The 25,401-nt window shown below is 48.2% G+C and overlaps 2 protein-coding genes, 1 long non-coding RNA gene and 1 other non-coding gene across 17 annotated transcripts in view; 2 read left to right on the forward strand and 2 right to left on the reverse strand.

Annotated features, from left to right (window-relative positions):
• ZNF23 (zinc finger protein 23) overlaps nt 1-4,158 on the forward strand; it is a 15,575-nt gene extending 11,417 nt beyond the window's left edge. For 12 of the 14 annotated variants that reach the window (XM_060650209.2, XM_060650217.2, XM_060650210.2 and 9 more), the window contains one exon: nt 1,890-4,158. In XM_060650209.2, the coding sequence (XP_060506192.1) occupies nt 1,890-3,682 (1,793 nt within the window). In that variant the 3' untranslated portion in view covers nt 3,683-4,158. The remainder of the gene's footprint in view (nt 1-1,889) is intronic. The other 2 variants (XM_060650214.2, XM_060650222.2) reach the window with 1 other exon arrangement.
• Nucleotides 1,792-8,013, reverse strand: LOC132690179 (uncharacterized). The gene is made up of 3 exons (XR_009615295.2): nt 7,089-8,013; nt 5,371-5,573; nt 1,792-2,176 (listed from the first exon to the last, which is right to left on the reverse strand). It is a non-coding gene; the product is annotated as an uncharacterized LOC132690179 (long non-coding RNA).
• On the forward strand, nt 6,106-19,348 carry TLE7 (TLE family member 7). Its single transcript, XM_060650234.2, has 10 exons — nt 6,106-6,441; nt 15,456-15,862; nt 15,964-15,986; nt 16,138-16,196; nt 16,722-16,934; nt 17,043-17,284; nt 17,491-17,632; nt 18,029-18,182; nt 18,738-18,811; nt 19,124-19,348. Exons 2-10 carry the CDS (start codon nt 15,552-15,554, stop codon nt 19,226-19,228), a joined length of 1,323 nt encoding a protein of 440 aa, XP_060506217.1. The 5' UTR covers nt 6,106-6,441; nt 15,456-15,551; the 3' UTR covers nt 19,229-19,348.
• Nucleotides 19,349-24,076: 4,728 nt separating this feature from the next.
• On the reverse strand, nt 24,077-24,149 carry TRNAM-CAU (transfer RNA methionine (anticodon CAU)). Its single transcript has one exon. It is a non-coding gene; the product is annotated as a tRNA-Met (tRNA).
• Between the last annotated feature and the right edge of the window lie 1,252 nt (nt 24,150-25,401).

The raw sequence follows: 25,401 nt of genomic DNA on the forward strand, positions 1-25,401 counted from the left end.
TTGGAAATAACCTGAATAATCAGGATAGAGATAATTGATTAAATTAACATGCCTCTTTAGGATGGAATGCTTATTTAGCCATTTTTAAAATATATTTTTTTTAATTTAAAAAAAATTTTTTTTTTTAACGTTTATTTACTTTTGGGACAGAGAGAGACAGAGCATGAACAGGGGAGGGTCAGAGAGAGAGAGGAAGACACAGAATCTGAAACAGGCTCCAGGGTCTGAGCTGTCAGCACAGAGCCCGACGCGGGGCTCGAACTCACGAGCCGTGAGATCATGACCTGAGCCGAAGTCGGACGCTTAACCGACTGAGCCACCCAGGCGCCCCTTTAAAATATTTTTACAGAATATCTAAAGATACTGGAAAATTATCCTTATTAATGTTAGGGAAGAAAAATATTTTCATTTTTGAAAAAATGTTTTTAGAAGAATGATTGGAAGGAAAATGATTGAGGGAGGAAATACGTCAGAAGATTAGCTGTAGTTGTTGTTAGGTGGTTGTATTTCAGGTAATTTGAATTTTTTTCTTTGCATGTTTCTGATATTAGAGATGAATATTATTTTTATAATTGGGAAAAGACCAACAGTATTTTGAAAATGCTTGCTAGGGAAATCTAGGTCATTTGGATCTTTTGAGGGAGATTTAATGAAATACTGGGGAAGTGGGCTTATTACATGTGGTTGAGGAGAGATGGGAGATGAAAAAATAGAGGCAGCATTTTGAGGCCAATTTTAAGAGATTTGGGAGCAAAGACAGATCCTGGCTCCATTGGAACTGTAGGAATTCTAAAAAGAACGTTAGGGACTGACCACTTTCAGGATTGAGGGAGGAAGTAGAAGGAAAGACCAGGAGAATGCAGCAGTGTTCTGGATGGGTGGGGAGAGATGGATCAAAGGGATAAAGCGGGCCAAAAGATTGTCTTTTTTTTTTTTAATGTTTATTTTAAAGAGAGAGAGCGCACATGTGCATGCAAAGTGGGGAGGGGCAGAGAGAGAGGGAGAGAGAATCCCAAGCAGGCTCTGTGCTGAGTGTGAGATCATGACTTGAGCCAAAATCAAGAGCTGGACGCTTAACTGACTGAACCACCCAGATGCCCCTAAAGATTGCCTTTGTAAGCAGAGAAAGCAGAAGGTGAAGGAGGAATTTTAGAGAGCCTTGAGTTTAAGTTCCAAGAAAAGAAATAAGATTATTTCTCTTTCACTTCCTGGTGCTGCAAACACTTGCCACCCTTAGCGTTGCTACAAGTTGTTGGATCCTGTGCCTTTTCCTTTGTAAGCAGTTTCCATTCTTATTAACCATGGACAGCTGAGAAAAAAACTGCAGCGTGTAGTAAAGTGTGGTGTGATAAAAAGAATGCTCATCTGGTGGTGAAGACCTAGGATTTTGTTCTACTGCTGTCACTTTTAACTTTTATGTTACTGGAACATCATCTTAAATCATTCATGCTCAAAACTGTACAGAGAGTGTATAAAGCATACTGGAGAAACAAGTCGCTGAAACTTCCTGTGCCAGATTGCTCGGTTTCTTGTGTATTCTTCCAGTAGTTTTCTAGGCATACATATGCAAATCTATATGTATTTATTAGCCCGTTTTATTTTCCTTTATAGAAATGGAATCTAATTTATATCCATTTCTCAACTTGTTTTTCCATTTAACAGTGTATCTTGGACATCTTTTCAGGTCAGCATATATGGATTTATTGATTGATTGATTGCCAACTATATATTATTCCATCTTATGGATGAACCTTAGATTCTTTGACCTAGTGTGGCAAGTTTCAAGAAATCTTGATTAACTATGATTCTTTATTACTTTTACCACCATTCTTTTCTTTTTTCTAACATGGTTCTTACATGATATTTTGTTTTTCTGTTTTTTTTTATAGTAGATATTGAGAGCCAGACTGACAATAACTTGACAAAGGAAATATACAAAGAAAAACACAATACATCATTTGAACTTCAGAGGGACTTTTCCCAGGAAACAGACTTTTCAGAAGCCTGTATTCTAGAGAAACAGCAGGAAGTCCATTTAGTAGGAAGCATGAAGAAAGAAAACAGCAGCATCATTGATGCAACGGTGAAAGACAACACCAGCCCCGTGGAGGAATGTTTCTTTAGTCAGAGTCCAGACTTCTTTCATTGTCACACCGTCACCACTGGACAGCAGCCCCTTGAACATATGGGATTGGAGAAAGGCTTCAGCTTTGATACAAAACTTATTCAGCATGAACTAATTAATTCTGGGGAAAGAACTTTTAAATGTGAAGAATTAGTGGAAACCTTCAGGTGTAACTCTCAGCATCAAAACAGCTACACTGGGGGAAAGCCCTATCAGTGTAAGGAGTGTGGCAAAGCCTTTAGCGTTAATGCAAAATTAATTTGGCATCAAAGGCTTCATAGCGGGGAGAAGCCCTTCAAATGTGTGGAGTGTGGGAAAAGCTTCAGTTACAGTTCCCATTATATCACACATCAGACCATCCACAGCGGGGAGAAGCCCTATCAGTGTAAGGTGTGTGGGAAAGCCTTCAGCGTTAATGGGAGTCTGAACAGGCATCAGAGAATCCATACAGGGGAGAAGCCCTATCAGTGCAAGGAGTGTGGAAACGGCTTCAGCTGCAGTTCCGCATATATCACACATCAGAGAGTCCACACTGGGGAGAAGCCTTATGAGTGCACCGACTGTGGGAAAGCTTTCAATGTTAATGCCAAATTAATTCAACATCAGAGAATCCACACTGGGGAGAAACCTTATGAATGTAATGCGTGTGGGAAAGGCTTCAGGTGCAGTTCCCAGCTTAGGCAGCATCAGAGCATCCACACTGGGGAGAAGCCTTATCAGTGTAAGGAGTGTGGAAAAGCCTTCAGTAATAATGCAAAACTCATTCAGCATCAAAGAATCCACACAGGTGAGAAACCCTATGAGTGTACTGAATGTGGAAAAGCCTTTAGTGTCAAAGGGAAGTTAATCCAGCACCAGAGAATCCACACGGGTGAGAAACCCTATGGTTGTAACGAGTGTGGGAAAGCCTTCAGGTGTAACTCTCAGCTGCGGCAGCATCTGAGAATCCACACCGGGGAGAAGCCTTATGAGTGTAATGAGTGTGGAAAGGCCTTCAACGTTAATGCAAAACTAATGCAACATCAGAGGATTCACACTGGGGAGAAACCCTTTGAATGTAATGAGTGTGGGAAATGCTTTACTTCTAAAAGAAACCTACTTGATCATCATCGAATCCATACTGGAGAAAAGCCTTATCAATGTAAGGAATGTGGGAAAGCCTTCACTATCAATGCCAAACTAACTAGGCATCAGAGAATACACACTGGGGAGAAACCTTTCAAATGTATGGAATGTGAAAAAGCATTTAGCTGTAGTTCTGACTATATTGTACATCAGAGGATCCATACCGGAGAGAAACCCTTTCAATGTAAGGAGTGTGGAAAAGCCTTCCATGTTAATGCCCATTTAATTCGGCATCAGAGAAGCCACACTGGGGAGAAACCCTTTAGATGTGTGGAGTGTGGAAAAGGGTTCAGCTATAGTTCTGATTGTATAATACATCAGACTGTCCATACTTGGAAGAAACCCTTCGTGTGTAATGTGTGTGGGAAAGCCTTCAGGTTTAGTTTCCAACTTAGTCAGCATCAAAGTGTCCATGGTGAAGGCAAATCTTAATGAGGAGGATGTGGCAGAAAACTCTCAAGGTTAATGAAATGGATCAAGTATCATCAGATTCACCCTGGTAGAAAACCCTGAGAGGGAAATGAATGTGGCATCTTCACATGGAAACAAACCTTTTCCATCTTTTAAAATCAAGAATGAGGACTGGTTAAAAAGTAACATCCAAAAATGAATAGCTTGTTCTATACCAACAACCAATTAGAAAGTATAATGAAAGAAAGGATCCCATTCCCAAAAGCATCAAGAAAAGTGGATTTTCTTGGGATAAACTTAATTATTATACACAGGTCTATGGAGAAATAAATCTCCAGTAAGGGCCACAAAAGGAAAAATTAATGGGGGAGAGAGAGAAACCTTGTTCTTAGCCAGGAAAACTCAAGATATTCACTCTACCTAAATTTACTTCCCTTTGACAACAAGCATGTATCACTTTTGTAAAGAGGATGAACAATAAAAATTTCCTTAGAAAAGATGATTACATTTTGTATTTTCATGGAATGGAGAAAACCTTTCCTGAGCACCATATGAAAGCTAGAAATCAACCATAAGCAAACATACCAAAACACTGAGTTTTCAAAATTAAATACATATGTTCTCAATAATTCCAAATACAGTTAAAAGATAAAGCACAAAAAGTGGAAATACCCTTGTAAATTTTGTGATATAAAAGTTTAATATATAAAAAGGTCTCACAATTAAGAGATAAGTAATATAATAAAACCCAGAAAATGATACTAGCAGGCAGTTTTTAAAAAGATGTAAAAATGACTAATGAAGAGATGCTCAGGCTCAGTCCTCTAAGGCGTGAAAAACCACGCACACAGTCATACACAGGGAGCCCACAAACCTCTCTTCCACAGACCCTCCCATAGATACACTTCTAGTCACAGACACAACGTACCCTACGTATACAGAGACCGTACACTCCCAGAGGCACTGACACCTGCTGCTGCATGCTGTGTAGCTCGAGCTACCGGTGTTGGCCAGGGGTACTATCTTGAGTATTTCAAAGGCACCATTCCTGTTAGAAAGCTAATGATGTGGTATAGGACCTCAGCAGAGTGTCCTAGGGATGCCATTGTTGTAGAAATCCCTATCCACTGCTCTGCCCCCAGGCTCCTGGGAACTAACTTGGCGTGGAGGCAGAGCCTGGAACCCCTCAGAACATAGGAGGGAACAAGGCCTTCCCCCTGACTATCTGAACCTGCACTTCTGGGTAGTTCCAGACTTCAAAGTGCCCCAGGCCATTTATTTAGAAACAGGCCCAAAGGTGGATGGCCTGGTCACCCAGCAGATCAGCTGCTAATGTCCCTTACACAGGCCAGAAAGCCACAGCACTCCCCAGCCATCCTGGTTCATGAGCAGCCACTAGTTGTGTCTGTGCAGTCCTGGCTTGCAGCAGCATCTGGCAGTTTCTCTGCTGAGGCAAGACCAAGGCAGGGATTCTAGGAGAGTCAGCCACTGAGGACAATCTGTCCGGGATCTGATACCAATGTTCTATGTGACCATGGTTTCTGGGTCTCAGGCCCTTGTCAGTGCAGGGTGAGGGCTGGCACCAGAACTCAAGGCTGTTCCCACCCAGATGGTCTCTGAGGGTTTTCTCTTTCTCTGTAGGTCTGTTACTATCCAGGGCAGGTGCTCTATTCAGATACTAAGGACAAGAGGAAGCAGAAAATAGATACCTGCAAAGCCTCATGAAGTCGAATGGCTCCATCACATCAACCAGTGGTCCCGATATCCTGTAGCCTCAGTGCTCATAGGTGACTCCAGCCCAGAGCTGCCTGGGCCCAGTGGAAGCCTTATCAGGACAAAGAGGAGCCATGGCACTGGAGACCTCTGTCCCCTCACAAAAGCTCTTCTCTTTTTCTGAACTGGAGCTGTGAGCCTGGAAGGGCCAGGATTAAATAAAGCCTTTGTCCCTCAGTCCCCATCAGCATGTTCTGTCCCTGTAGCACACCCTTCTACCCTGGCCTGTCACATTGGAAGGGTCCTCAGAGAACATCTGCTCCTGCCCTGTCCAGGTCAGGATGGTAAATTGAGGCTTAGAGGGAAATATGTCTGCCCAGCACCCAGCAGGTGAGGGGATGGCCTGGGGAGAGAGGCCAAGGCAGGACAGGCCTCCAATGTCATCTTGGGAACAAGAGGCCCAGCACAGCTACCCCTGGGCTATCATCCCTCTCCTCCTGGCAGAGAATTCTGAGAAGATGCCTCTGGACTCTTCTGTCCTCTCTACCTCTGACGTCTGCATTCTCCCCAGACCACAACCCCACTCTATGTGCTATCCTGTCTCTTGATAGGGAACTGAGGACACCCTTCCCTTTGCCACAGGCCAAGGTCGACCAAGTGCTGGGGACCAGGAGAGGAGCGAATCTTGGCCTTCTCCGCGAGTCCCCAGTCTAAGGGTTGGCAGAGCTCCCTGCAAGTCCCTTCCCCCAGCTCTGAGGCCAGTACGCAGCACAGACCACGTGGTCCCCAGCAAATCCAACTGGTCTCAAGGCTCCCGGGACTCTAGCCCCCCATCTGAACCTGCTCTGCTGGGCCCTGGCTCCAACTGCGCTCGGGCAGCCAGCGGCCAGAGCCTCCCTCTTGCTCCAGCTCTGCCTGCAACAGCTTGCCAGTCCCCGGGTGGCTCCGGTGATCCTGCATTGTGCCTCCAGCCCCTGCCAGCCGCTGAAATCGCACAGGCACTCAGCACAGGCCCGGCCTCCAGGAAGCCCTCGCGCTGCGCGGCCGATTTCCTCCAGCCCGCCACGGTAAGGGGCAGTTCGGCCACCCGTACCGCGTGTCTGCCACCCGTCCTTGGCCGGCGAGCCCCGGGCCCACGCGCTCCCAGGGTGGGGACCTGAGGCTCTTGGTCCCATCCGTCCTGGGCCACAGCGCGCGGCGTGGGTAGCCAGGTGGCAGCCTTCCCACCAGGGCACTGTTTTGGCCCCTAAACAAGAAAGGGCAGGGGCGTCGGGCCTGCGTGCTCAGGGCTCTGGGACCCGCAGTTGAGAAGCCATTAGCAGCCACTGGCCACCAGCCTCGGCCCCCTGCTGCCCCCGGTGGCCATTTCGCTCACTGCAGGGCGCAAGAAGCCCGGGCCGCTCTCCACGAGGGACTGGAAGCACAGAGCCCCCCACTGTGAGGCTGCCCGGATGCAGGACCTTTCCTCCCTACCCTGATCCCAGGGGTGTTCCTGGGACAGCCCGGTCCGAGCTCTTGGTGGAAAACTCAACTGGGGATCCACCGGTGGTGGGGGTGGGGTGGACACTACCTGAGACAACCGGCAGGCCAGAGTTGGAACGCACAGAAGGCTTAGGCCAGGGCACTGCAAACTCTTAAAGAAGCATACTCCTCCACCGCCCCGCCCTCCCCCGCCCCGAGAAATCTTACTCAGAGGCGCATACTGCAAACTCACCTAAGTTGAGCCCCTGTGGGAGATTGTGAAGGGGCCAGTTGCCAGTGGGCCCGAGAGTAAAGGTCAGGGGGTTTGTGCCTAAAGATGTCTTGGAAACAGGGGTATCCAAGACAGAAATCGGAATGCGTTCCACAGAATCCAAGCGTTCCACAGCAGGGCCGCGAGTGTGAGTTGGGTAGGAAGAACAATAGATAAGGGAGGTGGGATCCACAGCCCTGGCAAGGGCACATAGTAAAGAACAGTGGGTTGGGGTCTCTCCATGACAGTGGAGTTAGAGGAAGTGCAGGGACCAGGTAAACAGTGGGCAGGGGCCCAGCCCTGCAGTGCGGTGTTCTTAATACCCAGAGGGCTTTCCCTGCCTTCACACTGAGCTCAGCCCAATACCACTGCCCCCTTGATGGCCCTCCCCCCTCTCCTTTGGGTCCCCTGTGCTGTGTCCTCCACCAGCTCTCTGAGCCCTCTACCTGGAGCTTGTGTTTTCCAGCCTTATCCTGTGGACCACAAAGTCACTGGGGGTGGGAGTGGGGACAGCTTATTGGGCTGGGCAGGACCTTGCTAGTTGAATAATTTCAGTTGGGTGGATGATGTTAGTAAATCAGTAAGGGAAGAAATGTTTTGTGTCTGTGTTTATATGGTTTATATACGTTTTCATCAGCAACGGGTGTCCACGTGGATTCCCGAGGAGGGTCTAGTGCTGCAAGAGAAACTCCTAGGGTCAGGGAGCCTCTGATGAGAGCAACCATCGAGCGCGCACACTGGCCTGTGAGTGCAAGTCTTAGAATTTGGTTGCTTTCCAGTTGCCCGCCAAAGGGCGCTGCACCCCCCAAATAGAGATCTGAAGGTCGATATTTGAGCCCAGGCTTTGAGGATCCAAACAGTGACCTCAGTGCTTGCCCACTGAGTGCTGCTCCTCACCGTACCCCCCCCCCCCCCGCCAAACTCCCCCACCCTGTTCACATTCCCCACCCCCCACCCCGCCCCATGCTGCCATTTGACTATAGCTGACAAGGGTGTCTGGGGGCGGGGGCACCTGCAGCTGGCTGACTCTTCTACTAGGGGAGCAAAAGTTAAGAAAACCACCAGCTAAACTGCCTGGTATCTGCTGGATGAAGGAAGAGGAAAAATGCTGTGGTAACTTGCGAGGCCTATAGCTCATGACACAATGTCTGATTTTATTTTATTGTTGTAAAATACACATAATATAAAATTTACCATTTTAACTGTTTCAAAGTGTGTACTTCAGTAGCATTAGGTACATTCACAGTGTTGTGTACCCATCACCACTGTCTAAATCTCAGATCTTTTTCATCACTCCAAAAGGAACCCCGTATTAAGAAATCGCTCCCGGCTCCCCAGGCCCTGGCAGCCACTAATCTGCTCTCTGTCTCTCTGGATTTGCCAATTCTGGACATTTCATGTAAATGGGATCATACGACATGCAGGCTTTGTGTCTGGCTTCTTTCACTTAGTGTAAGGTTTTCAAGGTTCATCCGCGTTGTACCATGGTCAGCACTTCATTTCTTTTTATTGGTGACTAACAGTCCTTGTATGGATGGACCACATTTTGTTTATCCAGCCGTCCATTGATGGATGCTTGGGTTATTTGTACCTTTTGGCTATTGTGAATAATGCTGCTGTGAATGTTGGTGTACAAAAATCTGTTTGAGCCTCTGTTTTCAGTTCTCTCAGGTATGTACCTAGGAGTGGAATTGCTAGGTTATATGGTCATTCTGTGTTTAACTTTCTTGAGGAACTGCCAAACTGCTTTCCGCGGCAGCAGCATCATTTTACATTCCCACCAACAATGCCCTGGCATTCCAGTCTCTCCATATCCTCACCAACATTTATCATTTTCTTAGTTGTTGTTGTTGTTGTTGTGTTAGCCATCCTAGTGGATGGGAAGTGGTATCTCATTGTGCTTTTGGTTTATATTTCCCTAACGACTGCTAATGTTGAGCATTTTTAACTGGTCTCCAGACTCCAATCTTGCCGCCTTCCCCCAAACTATCCACTGAAGGCCTGGTCCTTTCAAAACACAAGTCCGTTCCTGTCTCCCCCAGCTCAGAATCCTTTGCTGCTCCCCACCTAGTCTCCCTAGATTAGAACACACATCCCTGCCCTCCCTGCCCTCACAATACACTCCCTGTGCTCCAGCCCCTAGAAAATTCTCCCGTTTGTTAAAATGCCTTCTCCAGAGGCGCTGGGTGGCTCAGTCAGTTGAGGATCCGACTTCGGCTCAGGTCATCATCTCATGGTTCATGGGTTCAAGCCCCACATTGGGCTCTGTGCTGACAGCCTGGAGCCTGCTTTGGATTCTGTGTCTCCCTCTCTACCCCTCCCCTATTTGCACTCTCTCTCTGTTTCTCAAAAATGAATAAACAGTTAAAAAAATAAAATACACTTCTCCAAACCTTTGTACCTGCTATGCTCTCTACCTAGAACATTCTCCTATGCTCTCCTCCCCATCCCCCCACCGCTTTCCCCACTGATGCCTCCCATCCTTCATGTCGCACACCTCACGGATCACTCGTGATCTTTCACATCTGGTGTGTCCCCCTTATCTGTATTCCCCTGTCACACCCTCCCTAAGTTCATCAGGTCACACTCTCCACTCTGATTTATAATTGACAGTTCAACTGTTAGTTTCACTCCAAAGACCTAAATTCACAAGGGTCAAGGCCAGGTTTGTAGGCTCAGCCCTGTGTCCTCCCAGACCAGTGCAACCAGGGAGCAGTAAAACTGTGCTCACTGGCCACTTGGAGGGAAGGGTGGTGAGTGAGTGGGTGGGTGCACAGATGCATTTGATTGCAGTCCTGGACCTATTTTGTTTCCTTTCCTGGAAGCTCCAACACTCTGGTTCACACAATTTTGGTCCTACCTGTTGGCCACCAACCCTAGTATAGCCTGGGCTCAGGATGGGCACCTCCATCCATGGGCTCGGCAGAGGGACAATAGGGTGAAACTGTCTTTGCCCATCTTTTTGTGGTCATTTTCCCTTTCCATCTCAAATTCCTCCTGTGCCCATGACCTCAACTATTCCCAAGACCACAGGGGTCTTCCTTTATCATTTTTGTCCCTCCTTCCCCAGCCTCTGGAATATCTCCCAACTTCTTCCCTCTACCCTCTCTCACAATCTCTGTGCTCCTGTTACCCTTCTCTGCAAAACCCTCTACTTGAGTGGTTTTCAACCTTAGCTTGCATTGGAATCACAGTGGGAGGTCTGAAAAATGCTGTTGCCCAGGCTGCTTCCCTACTAACGGGAATGGGGAGGGCACAGATACCTGAGCATTGGTAAGTACCTGGGTTACCTTAACTTGCCTCTGAGCTTGGGAACCACTGTTCTTGACACTGTACCCCACAGAGGCTGCCCCATTTCTTCTTTTGTTCAAATGTCTCAGTTAAGTACTCTGTACCCCCACTTCTGTTCTCAATGTCTGACGATTCACATATTAGCATTCTAGTGCTAATACGGCCCAAGAATGCACAGAAACCACCACCTCCAGGCTGCTGAAGCCAAATGGCCCCCTGTTCCCGGCATTTTCCATCTCCCTGCAGCCTGGAAGAGGGCCGTGTGGGGTTGTGTGAACCTGGCCTCAAACCCTCACTCCAGCCCTTCCTTGCTGTGTGATCTTGAGCAAGGTACTTAAACTCTTTGAACCTCATTTTCCTTAGATGTGACTTCCCTCCTGGGGCAGCCGAGAGGGGGCAGTGATGACACAGAGAAGCATGCCCAGTGCCCAGCAATGCAGCCTATTAGGATCCAGACCCTATGCCTCTGCTGGCAACTCTCTCCTCTGTGGGCTGCCTCACTGCACAGGGGACTTCCCACTGGCCTCTCTCCCCTCTCTTTTTCTTTCCTCTTCCGTAGGCCCCTAAGAATTGCTCACCCTCAGTGAGCATTTACTTGAAACCTGGCCTCTTCAAAGCCCTCTTAAACCTCCAGGTCTGACCTCAGCTTTAAGAAGGATGTAATCTTGTCATCTCCATTTTACAGATGTGAAAGCTGAGGCACAGGCTGGCAACCGAGAAGTGGCAGGCCTGGGCTTCAAATCAGGAGTTTGATGGAAGGGTTGGGCTCCTCACCATTTTGCTTGCTGCTTCCCCCTTCAAGAGAGGCCCAGGCTTCTGTCCTGGACCCTCTGTGTTCCCTTTCTAGATATTGCCAAGTTTTGTAGATTTACATGTAGAGGGTAAAATAGAGAAGCTTCTAGAATAAAACAATGGAGAGTATTATCATGGTATTGAAGGCAGAAAATATTTCCTAAATAAGACAAAAAAAAAGAGCTAACCTTAAAAGAATAGATAAACTGGACTGAATTAAAATTAAGAACTTCCATTCATCTACAGTCACCATTAAGAGCTAAAAGGCCAGCCACAGGTTGGCAAGAGACACAGGCAGTGCACATGGTCTGCCAAAGGATTCATACGCAGAGTATAGAAAGAGCTCCTATGATTCATTACAGCTCTCTCTCAAGCATATTTTTAAAAATCAAATAGGCCTGGCTTTGGACCCTTGCTCTCCCACCTGTTCAGTGAGACCCTGGATAAGTCTCTGTGATGTTCTGACCCCCCGAATTAGTTCTCATATTTCCAAACTAGCAATAAAATCCATGCCTCACTGCTGTGTGTTTCCTGTGAGAATCAAAAAAGGGATAACTCGCCAAAAATGGTCATGCGTCAGCTCGGGAATTACATCAACCACCCTCTGTCCTGCCCTCTCAAATCAGAGCTCCCTAAGGACTTGGGCCATGTCTTAGCTTGATCACTGGTCCTTGGCACCATGCTCAGAGTACATGGGAGTATAAATTTGACGCATGAGTGGACAAGGAACAACATTCTTGGATGAAGGAACAGCATAGGGAAGTATGAGGATGGAAAGGTGCAGTCAAGTTCTTTTGGGGTCAGGTTAGGGTGCAGTCAGGGAAAAAGCGAGAACAGGCTGAGCCTGGATGGGGACAGATCTCAAATACTGGGCCAAGGATAATGCCAGGCATTATCTGGGAGACCACAGGCAGTAATAAAATTTTGGGGGATGAGGGGTGTGTTAGTGAGGGGGAAAGAGAAGGGGAGAGACAGTGGGTTTTGGAGATTAGGGGTCAAAAGATTTCTTTGTGGACAGCAGCCATTTCAGGACTGCTGCTTCAAAAGAAGGAAGCCAGCAAATGAGAAAGGAACCAGAGTGGAAGAGAGTGTGTTCAATTGGAAGGGTGAGCAAGAGGCGGGGGGGAGGGGGGGGCGGGAAGAGCAGGAGGGGATCCAGCTTCACCGCCATTCTCTCCTGCAGGAGGGGACCACCAGACTGAGGGGCTCGCAGTGGTTCTCAACTGTGGCACCCAGGAACCTGTTAGAAAGGCAGTCTCAGTCCCCACCCCACACCTACAGAATCTGAGTCTCTGTGGCGAGGGGGGGGGGGCGGGGGCTGCACTCCGGGTGTCATATTTAAGAACCACTGGATGAGGGGTGCCTGAAAAGAAAGGCTTCCCTGGTCTTCCCTTCTAGTGGCCCCCTTCTCCTCCCATCAAAGCCCATATTGGCCTCAGCCCCAAACCAGCCTTCAATCCCAAAGAGATTCACCAGAAGACATGAATCTAAACCAGCTCTTGGGGACAGCTCTACCCAGTTCTCGGCCTCTGTGCAAATGCTGGCTCTAGTGGGCGGCCCGCACCCGATCCAGAGACTTCCCCCACAAAAGTTTCTGGCTCCATCTTGCCTCCTGCCTTGACCTTACTTGGCAGACCTCCATCTTATCCCTCTTCCAAGGACACAGGGTCTAATTGGAAATGGCAGGTTGTGGCCACGCCCACCCGGGAATTGAGGAACCATTCAGGTACCATTCATGGCCAGGACACCTGACCCAGGTTCTGACCCAGGGCTTGATTATCAATTAAGCTAAGGTTTAAAAATAGCAGCAGTTCGTGGAGGGGGCTGTGCCTGGGTGTGAGAGGAAGAGTTTCAGCACCAGAGAGGTCTCCGTTCTGCTGCTGCCTTCCCTTCTCTGGGGTTTGGCTTTCTGCCTTCCAGGGTGAGTTTCCAGCCATGGGGATTGGTGAGTGCTTGCCTTGTGGGCAGGATGGAGCCCTAGCACTAGTGTTTTGTGTGGAACCTGGGGTAGGAGTTGCTTGGTAAGGGGTGGGGTCTCTACATTTGCGGCTCTGGGGATAGAGCAGAGTGGGGTTCAGTGATAGTGACTCTTCCTTCTGCTCTTTCTAGAAAGCCTTGTCTTACTCTTAGGGTGAAATCTTCTTCATCTGTGAAATACTGGCTAAATGACCTCACTGCCTTTAAGCTTTACCCAAGGGCAGCTCGCTGCCAGTCCCCGCTTGCTCATCCTCGTCACGCTGGCTGGGAATGTGGGTACTCTGGGCCTCCACCCTCAGCAGGGTGAGCCAGCCCTCGTGGCCCATTTAATGCAGGCTGAAGGCGTCAGGATGAATTGGTTAAATTATTTAAACAAGTAACTGAGCATCACAAGGACCCCAAATTATCATTTGGGGGAAGGTGAGAAAGATGGATTTGGTCAAGGAAAAGATTCAAGGTCTAACTATTTTACATTTAGATTCCAGGAGCCACACAGATGCAAAAACTATCCCAGGTTCTATGGTGGCCAAATCTTCCATTCTTCTTTCCTTTGGGTCAATTTGCATTCCCAAAGACGACTGCTTTTCCTGATTTCTTCTGTGCATACAAACATATGCAAAGATAGGTTCTAATTTCCATCCTTCTTTTCACCAAAGCTGCTATTATGCACATTTGTCTGAACCTTAGATCCACCCCTCCCCTCCTTAACACACCTTGGATTTTTCTCCAGTCCTTGAAGATGCGTCCTTATTACATTTAACAGTTGTGTAGTATTCCACAGAATGCATATACTGTGACATTTCACCAGTCCCTTCCTGTGGCCATTGGATTTTTCCAGTCATCTGCTGTCACAAACAGTGCTGTGGTGCTTCTGCTTGTACAGGTGTCCTTTTTGTGTATATTTAAGTGCACCTTCAGGCTAAATCCCTAAAAGTGGCAGTGTTAGGTAGGAGAGTAACCACATTTGTTTTTAAATTTTTTTAAATTTATTTTTGAGAGAGAGCGCGCGCGCGGATGGGGGTGGGGCAGAGAGAGAGGGAGACACAGAATCTGAAGCAGGCTCCATGCTGTTAGCACAGAGGTAATGCGGGCCTTAACCCCATGAACCACGAGATCATGACCTGAGCCTAAGTCGGACCCTTAACCCACTGAGCCACTCAGGTTCCCCAGGTAACCACTTTTGTAAAGACAGTGGATATTTGTCTTCCTTCTCCTCGTGGAGAGGCAGGAAAGGAGACTGTTTAGAGCCAGACAGGGCGGAATTTGAACCTTTTCCCTGTGCTTTCTGGTTAAATAACCAAAGTTGAGCTTCGGTTTTTAAAATCTGTGAAATGTGGCTCACACGGTTGTGAGGAGTGTGTTTGGTTCAAGGCTAAACACATAGTAAGAGCTCAAAGTGTTCAGAGGAGTGGAGTCTGGCGATACAACTACATCTTCCCAAAGGCAGGCAACCCGGCCTCTCTGGGGTGACCATGGGGCATTTGCGGAGGGTGGGTTCTGAGAACCAAGGACTGAGCTTGGTCGTCCAGGCATGGTCTCCATAGACAGGGGAAGACCCCCTCCCCAGACCACCTCTCATTTTGTGGCTGAGCTTTTGCTCTGCTGTGTTCTGGAACGCTGGGTCTCCCCAGGCCCGTCCAAGGGCTTGCTGTTGGGTGGCCTGGGGGAAGGCAGATGGTCTGTTTTAAATCCTCAAAGGTCTGGTCCCCAGCACAGTCCGCAGATAAATGCACTCACTGCCATTTAATGAAGGTCTGCCAGTAGCCTTGCATAATTCTGAGTATTCTACACGGGATTCCATTTAGTTCTCAGAATGACCATATAGGGTGGGATAGATGAATGTCCCCACCAGCAAACTCTCTGTGGTTGTGTGACCTTGCTCCATCCAAATGGAACATCATGTCTGCATACTGCCTTCGGGGATCCCCTGAAGGCAGGGAAAGCGCCTGTGGCATGAGTGGAGTTTCCCATTACCCCATGTTTACACTGGGAGTGAGTCCTCATCTGAAAGGTATATTGCCAGATTAAAGGGTGACTCGGATTTAAAAGGACTGGAAATGCCATCTGTCTAGATGGGTCTAGGAAAAACCCAACACCTGCTACTAACATCTCAAAGTGTCTGTGAGAAACGTTCACCCTTGACACCATCACTGCCATCATTTAGGGTAAAACATTAGTCAGCCACCCGTCTTTTGAATCCTCTCACCATGAGAGGTGTTCTCAGAGCCTCCTAAACAGGCCCTGAATGTTGCACATCTGTGTCTCTGCATCTGTTCTCTCTTGCTACAGGGGATCAGGATGAACTGGTAACCCCGGGAGCTGTTTGATGGACTCATTTCTCAAGCCCAAAACCGGGTGGCTCAGACACTTGATTGATCTAAGAACATGAATAGAGAGAAGGAGGGGGCCTCGTTTAGTACACTCAGAATTTATGATGAACCAGAGGAGTGGAGGAACGTGCTAGAAAGCTCTGGCATTTCCTCCCAGCATGAGCACCAAGCAGAATCCCAAGCAGAGGGGGAGTGTGGGATGCCTCAGCAGCCCCCGGCTCCCCAGACGCCGCATGGCCCGGTTGATCAGGAGACGAGCTCTGGGACCCCACAACAGTGGGTCCTCCAGCCTCTGGACAGATCTGAGCTCCAGGCCAGCTGGCTTTCTGAGGCGGAGCCAGAAGCAGCAGCAGAACTGGATCGCAGGTAGGTCTCCCCTTGAACAAGACTGGTGGTGGGAGAGGGGATCCCAGCACAGAGCCCTGCATTTCACACGCTGTCCCCTCTCTGCTCTCTATGTGTCGTAGCTTCCTGCCAGGACCCGAGTGTGGTAAGTCCCAGGTGGGACGCATGGGCAGGGAAGGTGGGGGACAAGACTCAGGCCTGGTGTCAGGACAGCGGCCCTCTCGTTGAATCCCGCGGTTCTGCTGCTATCCGTTGCCCCTCTCTGTGAGCGGGTGGGTGTTGATATTTCCCTGCAGGCCAGCCTTGCCCCTCGCCACCTCCCAGTGAAGAAGTCTGGTCATTCCTCAGGGCAATTGTAAGTGTGTTATTTTTCCAAACTTGGGATCTTTGCCTTCCCCTGCCCTGCCCCAAATAAGAAGCTAGTAAGAAGAAGGTGAGGGCACGCAGTGTGTCCTCATTCTCTCTCCCTTAGGCGGTGGTGGTGGTGGTGGTGGTGGGGTGGTCCTGCAGCTCCCTACTTCTTCTGAGCTAGGCTACCCTGCCCTCATCACCAAGATGTAGGGCCCTCAGCTCACAGTGTCACCTCTTCGAAAGCTGTGTCCGCGGGGGGCGCTGTGCCAGGTCCTGCTCTTCCTGCTGATGCACAGAATTGTCTCAAAATGTGGCTCTGTGTGTCAAGGAGGGAAGCCTGGGCACCATGTGGCTAGTGCAGGAGGATGTCTATGGTCTGGGGTCCCCAGATGAGAACATGGTTTTGCCCCGGGTCAGAGAGAGCTGTTGGGTGAACAGTTAGGAATTCAGTCAGCAGACCGGCAGGCTGTGGATGACAGTAGGCTGGGGCTGTGCCCTTTGATGGCCGCCTACCTTCTCCTGTCCCTAGCCTCCCGTTCCTGATGAAGTGGTGGTCAGGCACAGAGCCCCACGGGAGTCCTGGAAGGTTGGCAATGTCCGCCATGGAAAGAAGGTCTACGCCATTGCCATCAGTGGCTCGACTCACCACGTGTACACGTGTGGGCACGGCTACATTAAGGTGTGGGACGAGAGTGCTCTGCATGCCTGCAACAAGGCCCCACAGGCCCAGCTGGACTTCCAGGTGAGGGGTGTTTGGGATAGGCTTGGGGAGCCCGGGTATGATCTCTGGCGTGAGACTCTGACCCCGTGCCTTAAGGTGGTGATGTGAGGGTGGGAACTGTCCCTGCAGGACCATCAGAGCCGTGTCCTCGCCTGCAAGCTGCTGCCTGATGAGCAGAGCCTGATCACTGGGGGTCTGTCCCGGAACCTGACTCTTTGGGATCTGGCACCCACGCCCCGCATCAGGGCACAGCTGGCCTCCACAGGCCCCATGTGCTATTCCCTGGCTCTCTCCTCCAATGCCCAGATCTGCTTGGCTTGTTTCAAAGGATTTGTCGAGATTTGGGACTTGCAGAACCAAATCTTGATCAGGTATGACCTAGGGGAGGGCTTGACAGTAAGGTGTTTGGGAAAGCCTGTGTCCCTTTCTGGACAGCGCTTCCCCGCTCTGTGTGGTAGGATCAGGGGAGTCTGTGAGGAGAATATATGGTGGGGGGGCACTCCTGGGGGCTTCCTGGGCCCAGAACTTCCCAGTGTTTAACCAGTGCGTGAATCTCTATGAGTTGTTTTCCCTCCAGGAAGCACGAAGTCCCTGAATATGGATCCCGATGCGTGGACATCGCAGGCAATAAGTTCTGGACAGGAGGTGAAGACGCCAGCCTGTATTCCTGGGACCTGAGGAGCTACCAGAGGGTGCAGGAGCACCATTTCCGGCATGAGGTGCCAGGCCTGAGGGCAGTCACGGTGGCTGGGAGCTGGGGGTCCTGCAGGAGGAAGGGCCGGGTTTCAAGAGGAGACACAAATGATGGTGTTGGCAGCTTGGAGCACTGACTCTAGTCCTTTTTCTTTTCTTTTCTTTTTTTTTTAAATTAAAAAATTTTTTCTTAACGTTTATTTTTGAGAGAGAGAGAGAGAGCACGAGCAGAAGCATGGGAGGCACAGAGAGAGAGAGGGAGACACAGAATCTGAAGCAGGCTCCAGGCTCTGAGCTGTCAGCACCGAGCCCAACACGGGGCCTGAATCCATGAACTGGGAGATCATGACCTGAGCTGAAGTTGGACACTTAACCAACTGAGCTACCCAGGCACCCCTGACTCCAGTTTTTTTCCCAAATAGATCCTCAGCATTACCCATGACCCCAGTGAAGAGTGGGTGCTAGTAGGCTTGAGAAACAGTGACATCATAATCCTACACACGCACCGGAGGGAGAAGTTGAAGGTTTTCTTTAACAAATACATCCACCACCACAACCTCAAGTTTTCCTCCTGTGGTGAGTTGAAGCCAGGTGACACCTCTAGGGGCTCTGTCACTCCATGGGGTGTCTGTCTATCTGCAGAATCTGGGCCCAGCCTTGTTGCAGGGTCTGTTCCTCACCCTCCAGCCCCAAGCGCAGCCAAGCCAAGACCCAGGTGTCGACTCTCCTGCCTGCTGCTCTTGCCTCTGCACCCACCTACCCTTCCCCACCGCTTCCTCTCCCGCTGTGGTCTGGCACCCTGCTTGTCTTCTGTCCCCCTCCCTCTCCTTTCTGGCTCTCTCTGTAATGGTGCCTTCCTACACAGAACAGCAGCCTGAAGACACAGGCAGGCAGAAGAGACATGAAATCCCATCTGATTGTCCTTTTGTTTAGTGATACTGACCATGATCCCACGTGTAGCAGGAGGGTAGGACCAGATGAAGGAATGGCTTGGGTCTTATCTCTGATTTTTATAGATGGGGAAACTGAGGCAGAGAAAGAGTTGCCCTTTCCCTAGTCCCCTTGGGAATGAGGCTGGGATTGGAATGCAAGCTTGGTGTCTGGCCTCTCCATCTGCCTTTCCTTTGCCAGGGAGCTATTTTGTGACCACGCTGGATGAATCGATCCATTGCTTAGCCGCACCTTCTCTACAAAGGTTGTTTCAGGTATTGGGAGGAGGGATGGGCACATCCAGGCACTCAGAGCTCATAGCCTCAGATCCATTGTGTCAGGTCCCAAGGACAGTGCTGGAAAGTACCTCCGGGGTGGTATCTGGGCCGTTTAATACATCAAGGGGAATGAGGACCCAAGGTCCAGTGAACTCATGGACTTCACCTTGAACCACGAGACCTGCCCTGTTGTCTCCAGACTGAGGCTCAGGTCTGTCCTTAGCCTTGACACAGCCCTAAGTGAGGCCTTCATCTCTGGCCCGAGCCTGGCCCCTGCCTGTAGTCACTCTTGGCTTTCTTTCCTTGTAGGCAGAGGAGTCTACAGATATCCTGTGTTGTGATGTGTCCTCTGACAACCAGTATCTGGTCACAGGCTCCAAGAACAGTGCCACCGTTTACCAGCTCTTGTATTGAAGGTTGGCGTGCTGTGATCCTGCTGGCGAAGACCCAGGGAAGGTCAGCAGGTAGAGCGGATGACCACTTCCGTGCCCCGGATACCTCCACCTTAACCCTCGATGGACTGTCATCTGTCCATTCCCCTCGCCCCTGGCACACGCTCAGCCTGTGCTCTCAGGTTTTTATGAGATGGCTTAGGGGTTTTTCCTTTGTTATTTTTCTACCACTGATTTCTGGGTTTGGGTGGGGAAACCTGACTTTATAACTAACAAAATAGAAAAGCAAAAACCAAAATGGCCTAAGATGTGGTCAGTTTTTCCAAATAACAAACTTATAGTGATGGATTGCTTATGCCCCCACTCAGCAGCTTCCAGGATGTGGAAGGAATTTTAGACCACACTTAGTTTTGTTTGTAACTTTTTGGAGGGGGGTCAGAGAATTCTTGGAGCCTTCAGAAAGCTCAAGAAGCAACCTATTTACCTGTGTAAACTTTCAGACTGTATTGGGGTGTCATTAGACCACCAACACTCACTTCTTTTTTTTTTTTAATATTTATTTTTGAGAGAGTGGGAGAGAGAGAGAGTGTGTGAGTGAATGAGGGGCAGAGAGAGAGGGAGACAGAGGATGCAAAGTGGGCTTTGCACTGTCAGCAGAGAGCCCGATGTGGGTCTCGAACTAAAAAACCACGAGATCATGATCTGGGCAAAAGTCGGACGCTCAACTGACTAAGCCACCCAGGCGCCCCCAACACTCAATTCTTGATCCAGGTTAAGAGTCCATGAGCTGGTCTAACCATATCCCAAGGAAGGGCTCTCTCTCTCTCTCTCTCTCTCTCTCTCTCTCTCTCTCTCTCTCTCCTTTTAGCAACTGCTTGATGATACCTGGTTTTATCTGAATCTTTGAAAGGCCTGCTGTTCATTCTGGCTTTCTATAATATTCCATCTGGCCCTCTCCAGGCAGAAAAAGCCCATCTCCTGAAATCAAGCCATATCGGCCTGCTTTCTTGCTCATTCTGATTCTTCACTTGCTGGGTGTTGGCATGGCTGAGACAGCTGGCCTCCCACTGAAATTTGTAGCTTGTGTCACTGGGAGGAGGCACGAAGCCAGGGACCCAGTGTGCCGTTCTTTACTGTGAGATATTGTCAGGCACCTAGTTCTTGCTGATGAATCATGAGTGAGAAATGAATTCTGTTCCTGGACCGAGGCTAAAGGAGTACGGGGGTCCCCTCCAGGTTCTTGATCCCCTTCTACTAGCTCAAGGCAAAGACATGGAGGCCCTTGGGGATTGCAGAGCTGTGCAGTGGAAGCATCCTGTGTACATGAATCAAACATGGAGAAAACTGCCGGCTTTGGACTAATGCTGTGGAAGAGAAGCTGATGTTTGAGCTGTTACACATTTTGGAATCTATTTGTTACTAGTGCCTTGGAAACAGCAGACTTACTTAAGGGGCCAGATAGTAAATATTTTAGGTTTTGCCATATGGTTTTTGCCCCAGTCCCTCAACTCTGCTGTTGTAGCATGAAAGCAGCCATAGACAATAGATAAATGAATGAATGTGGCTGTGTTCCAATGGAATTATATATATATAACAGGCAGTGGGACAAATTTGGTGTGCTGGTCAAAGTCCGCCTACCCCTCCTATAGCCAGAGTGCCTCTAAATAATATACATAATTGAAATCCATTCAAAAATATGATACAGAGGGTAGAGGTCAATCTAGCCTACTGGGCTATAGACAAATAGACACACATTTATAACAAGTGTCCATTTATAGATGAATGGATTAGCAAATGTGATGTACATGTAATGTACACACACACAATGGAATGTTATTCAACCCTTAAAAGGAAGGAGGTCCTGACACCTGCTACAACATGGATGAACTTTGAAGACCTTATGCTAAGTTGACATAAGCCAGTCACACAAAGACAAATACTGTGATTCTATTCATAGGAGGTATTTACAACATTCGTGGAGAGCAGAATGGTGGTTACAGGGCCTGAGCGAAAAATGGAAGATTAGGGTTTAATTGGGATAGATTTCAACTGTGCAAGATGAAAAAAAAAACTCTAGAGCTGGATGTGGTGTTGGTGGCAAATTGTGTGAATATACTTAGTGCCACTGATCCGTACACCTTGAAGTGGTTAAGATGTTAACATTTATGGGTATTTTGCATAATTAAAAAACAAAACAAAATTGGGGAATTAAAAAGATCACATTTAGAATAGTAATCTCTGAAGAGGGAGGCAGCGAAATTGGGTCATAGACGGGAGCTTCAACTCTCTGCAACGTTTATTTCTTCAAAAAAAAAGTTCATCAAAATAAAATTGCTTCAAGGGAGACAGGAAAGGGGACAGGCAACCCATAGAAGGGGAGAAAATATTAGCAAATCCAATTTCTTTATATCCAAAATATATAAATAAGTCTTGTAATGCAACCATAAAAAGACACATAAGCCAATTTCAAAAAGGGCAAAGGATTTGAATGGACATTTCTCCAGAGATGGTATACAAATGGCCAGTAATCACATGAAAGGATGTTCAACAAGGTCATTAGGAAAATGCTCATCAAGCCCACAATGAAATACCACTTCACACCTGCGAGGACAATGGGACTAAAAAAGAGACAACAGCAAGTGTTGGTAAGGATGTGGAGAAATTGGAGCCCCCATACACTGCTGTTGGGATTGTAAAAAAAGTACAGCTGCTTTGAAAAACAGTTTGGTAGTTCAAAATGCTTAACCTAGAGTTACCATGTGACCTAGCAATTCCACTGTTAGGAATATGTCCAAGAGAATTGAAAAAAGAAAAAGCACATAAGTTGAGGGGGTCACAACCGGAGTGATAAAGGAAAAGAATTTAAAAATTTTTTTTGGAAAAAAGGTAAGAGTGCCGGGGCCCCTTGCCGGCTCAGTCTGTAGAGCGTGAAACTCTTGATCTCAGGGGGTCAAGAGTTCAAGCCCCATGTTGGGTGTAGAGGTTACCCCCCGCCCCCGCAAAAAAAGTAAAAGGTAAAAGTCCCAAATAATAGCAGTATTCATTAAGTCAAGTAGTAGCATTGGAACTTCAAGGTTAGTTACTAAAAGAATAGTAAACAAGGGTACAGTTTCCAAATAGAGGGAAAAAACTAGCATAATAGAATATAATAATAACACTAATGTTATTATTCATATTAATAATATAATCTATCAACTCATTAACCTATTAGTTTATTAATGTAAATATAATAAAGCAATCCAAAAGAAGATGCACAACAAAGAACAGGCAGAACAAAAAGGGAGACCTTATTAAAATGGTAGATTTAAATCCAAATAGATCAGTAATTATATTAAATGTAAATAAGGTAAATATTCCTATTAATCTGTAGAGGTTATTTGACTGGACTAAAAATATCTCAAATATATGCATTTATTTTTTTTTTAATGTTTGTTTATTTTTGAGAGATAATCCCAAGTAGGCTCACCGTGGAGCCTGCCACAGGGCTGGATCTCACAAACTGAGAGATCGTGACCTGAGCTGAAATTAAGAGCTGGATGCTTAACTGAGCCACCCAGGCACCCCATGAAATGTAGGTGTTTAAAAGAGACATTAAAACATAAGCATAATAGAAGTAGGAAACTACTAGAAAAAGGTGTTTCTTGTACACACGAAATCAAAACAAGCTGATATTACATTAATGTTAGGCCACATGTAGTCTAAAATGAAAAGCAATACTAGTGATAAAGATGAACACTTCATAAGTGTTCAATTCAGGTTTGATTCACAAGGAAGATACAAGAATTCTATGCTTTATGCATTTATTAATGTAGCCTCAAAGTATATACAAATGACAAAATCGAAAATAACCGATAGTTCAAACATGCAAAAATATAACAAGAATTAAAAAAAGAATATAGAAGATTAACGTGATTAGAAAATTTAGTACAATGCACACAACCAGTACAGAATACTTATCCCAAATATTCAAAATGCATTTACAAAACGACCATACATTGAGCTATTTAATTCTTATAGAATATATTCTATGACCCAGGCTCCTGGCTAGTTCAGTTGGTAGAGCAAGTGACTCTTGATCTCTGGGTGGTGAGTTCAAGCCTCTCAGTGGGTAAAAACTTACTTTAAAAAGAAATATATATATCATATTATATATATCCTACATCCACAATGCAACCAATTAAGATGGAAATGAATAATAAAACTAGAAATCTCCCTATTTTGGAAAATAAATATACTTCTAAATAATGGAGATTAAATCACAAAGTAACTGGAAGCTACTGTAAACCAAATAATCAAAAATTGAAGTCTTCAGCTAGAGCCTTGGGTGGAGCTTGGCGTCGCCTGGGCTATCAGTGCCACGCCCCACCTTTCGGTCCCGGGCCCGGTGGAGGACGGGCGCTGACTACCCAGGTTGCCCCGCTCTCGAAAGCCTGGTCTGGAATAGAGCGAGGGTGCAGTCTCTGGATACAGCCTCAAAAGAAGGTGCAGGCACAGCTTTGCTCCGAGTAGAGGAAGCTGGGGAGAAAAGGGAGATCGTAAGTGGTCCAGGAGATTGGTTTTCACAGATGTTGTAAAAGACAGTGCGCCGCTCGGCACCGCCTTGTCCATTTCCCCCCAGTCGCGCCAACACGGCGTGTTTTTTTCTCACAGGTTTTTATTCTTGGCTCGAGAGGGTGGCCGAGGTCCTTCCTCTTGCTTGCGGCTTGCTCTCTCGTTTAGCGAAGCTGGGGGATCTGTGTGCAGAGCCAGGATTTAGTTCCGCCTGGGCAGGACGCTGCTTTACGGAGGGCATCCCTCTACCTGTGGTGCTTGTAAGCACCCTTCGTTAGTTTTTATGCAGACGCCGCGTTGGAGCACAGTAAAATGACCGTGCCCTCTCTGAGGCTCGAACTCAGGACCTTCAGATTATGAGACTGACGCGCTGCCCACTGCGCCAAGAGGGCCGCTGGAAGCAAAGGCTTCTTTACCACTGAAGGGAAGTGTCTACGGCCCCTTCCGCCGCCCGAGCTGCTTATGCGCGTCCATCTCTCCCTGCAGAGACCCGGGAGTCCCCGCCGCGGGTCCCAGGCCGCCGGCACAAGCAAATACGCGGGGATATTTGGGGGCACATGGGGAAGGAGGGTCGCTCTTCAGGGAGAGGAGCGGTCTTGTCAGACGGAACGCGCCCCGGGCCCCGGCAGCCCTACGCGGACCCGGCCCCGAGCAGCCGCGCTCCCGACAGGTGCACAGCCTCCGAGGATGACCCCTCCGGCGCGCTCGGGCACTTAGAGGGCAAGCGCCTGGCTCCGGCGGAGGGCAGGTGAGAGGGGCTGCCCGAGCCGATGCCTTCAATCCTGACAACGACGAGCTGGCAAGTGGGCGGGCGGACCTGAGGCGTCACCTGCTGACGGGTGGGAACTGAGGCTGGATGGGCTGGAACCGGCTGCGGGTGGGCGGCAGGAGGCGCCCCTGAGCCAGGGGTGGGTAAGGCCCTGGTAGCAGGCGGGCGAGGACAGAACGGGATGAGGAGGAGAGTGGGCCTGAGAGCCGTTAGGGGCGTGAGGTCTCCAGGCCCAGGTCCTGGAATAGGGGTGGGAGTGAGGTAGGGGAAACGAGAGAAGATTCCAGAAAACTCTTGAGAGATGAATTCAGTAGGAAAACACAGGGAAGAAATTACAGTTACCTTGGACTTGCCAGTTTATTGGATTCTGTATTTTTGTATCCTCTTAACAATAATTTACTCCCTCATTAAAAGGGGCATCTCGTCTTGAAGGGCGGAAGAGAGGCATCATTTCCCCTGACCAGGGTTTCACGTTTCATTGTGATAGAACTGCTGGGTGGATGGATGGGTGGGTGGGCAGAACATACAACCATTTCTAAGAAGGCATTCCTTCCTTATTCTCCCCCGCCCTTCTTTATTCCTGCAGGAAAATTTCTGCTGCGGAAGGACTCATCATGCATCCCATTTACCCAGCGATTATTATGGGGTAAGAACATTGTGTTAACTTGTCAACTTTTTAGTTCTCCAGCTCGTGTGGAATTCTTGCTTTCGCCAGAGTAATAAATAATATGTTTTCATAGCTGGTAGGACTGGCCTCTTCCTCCTCTTTGCGCCTTTAAGGGTTTGGTGCTCGATTGGAAACAGGTTTCAGGCTGTCTCTGGTACCACAGTTCACACTGATTCCTTCTTACTGCCGGGATTTCCTAGGGCACGAA

Source organism: Panthera onca, chromosome E2 (genome assembly GCF_046562875.1).
Source record: "Panthera onca isolate mPanOnc1 chromosome E2, mPanOnc1 haplotype 2, whole genome shotgun sequence".
NCBI lineage: Eukaryota > Metazoa > Chordata > Mammalia > Carnivora > Felidae > Panthera > Panthera onca.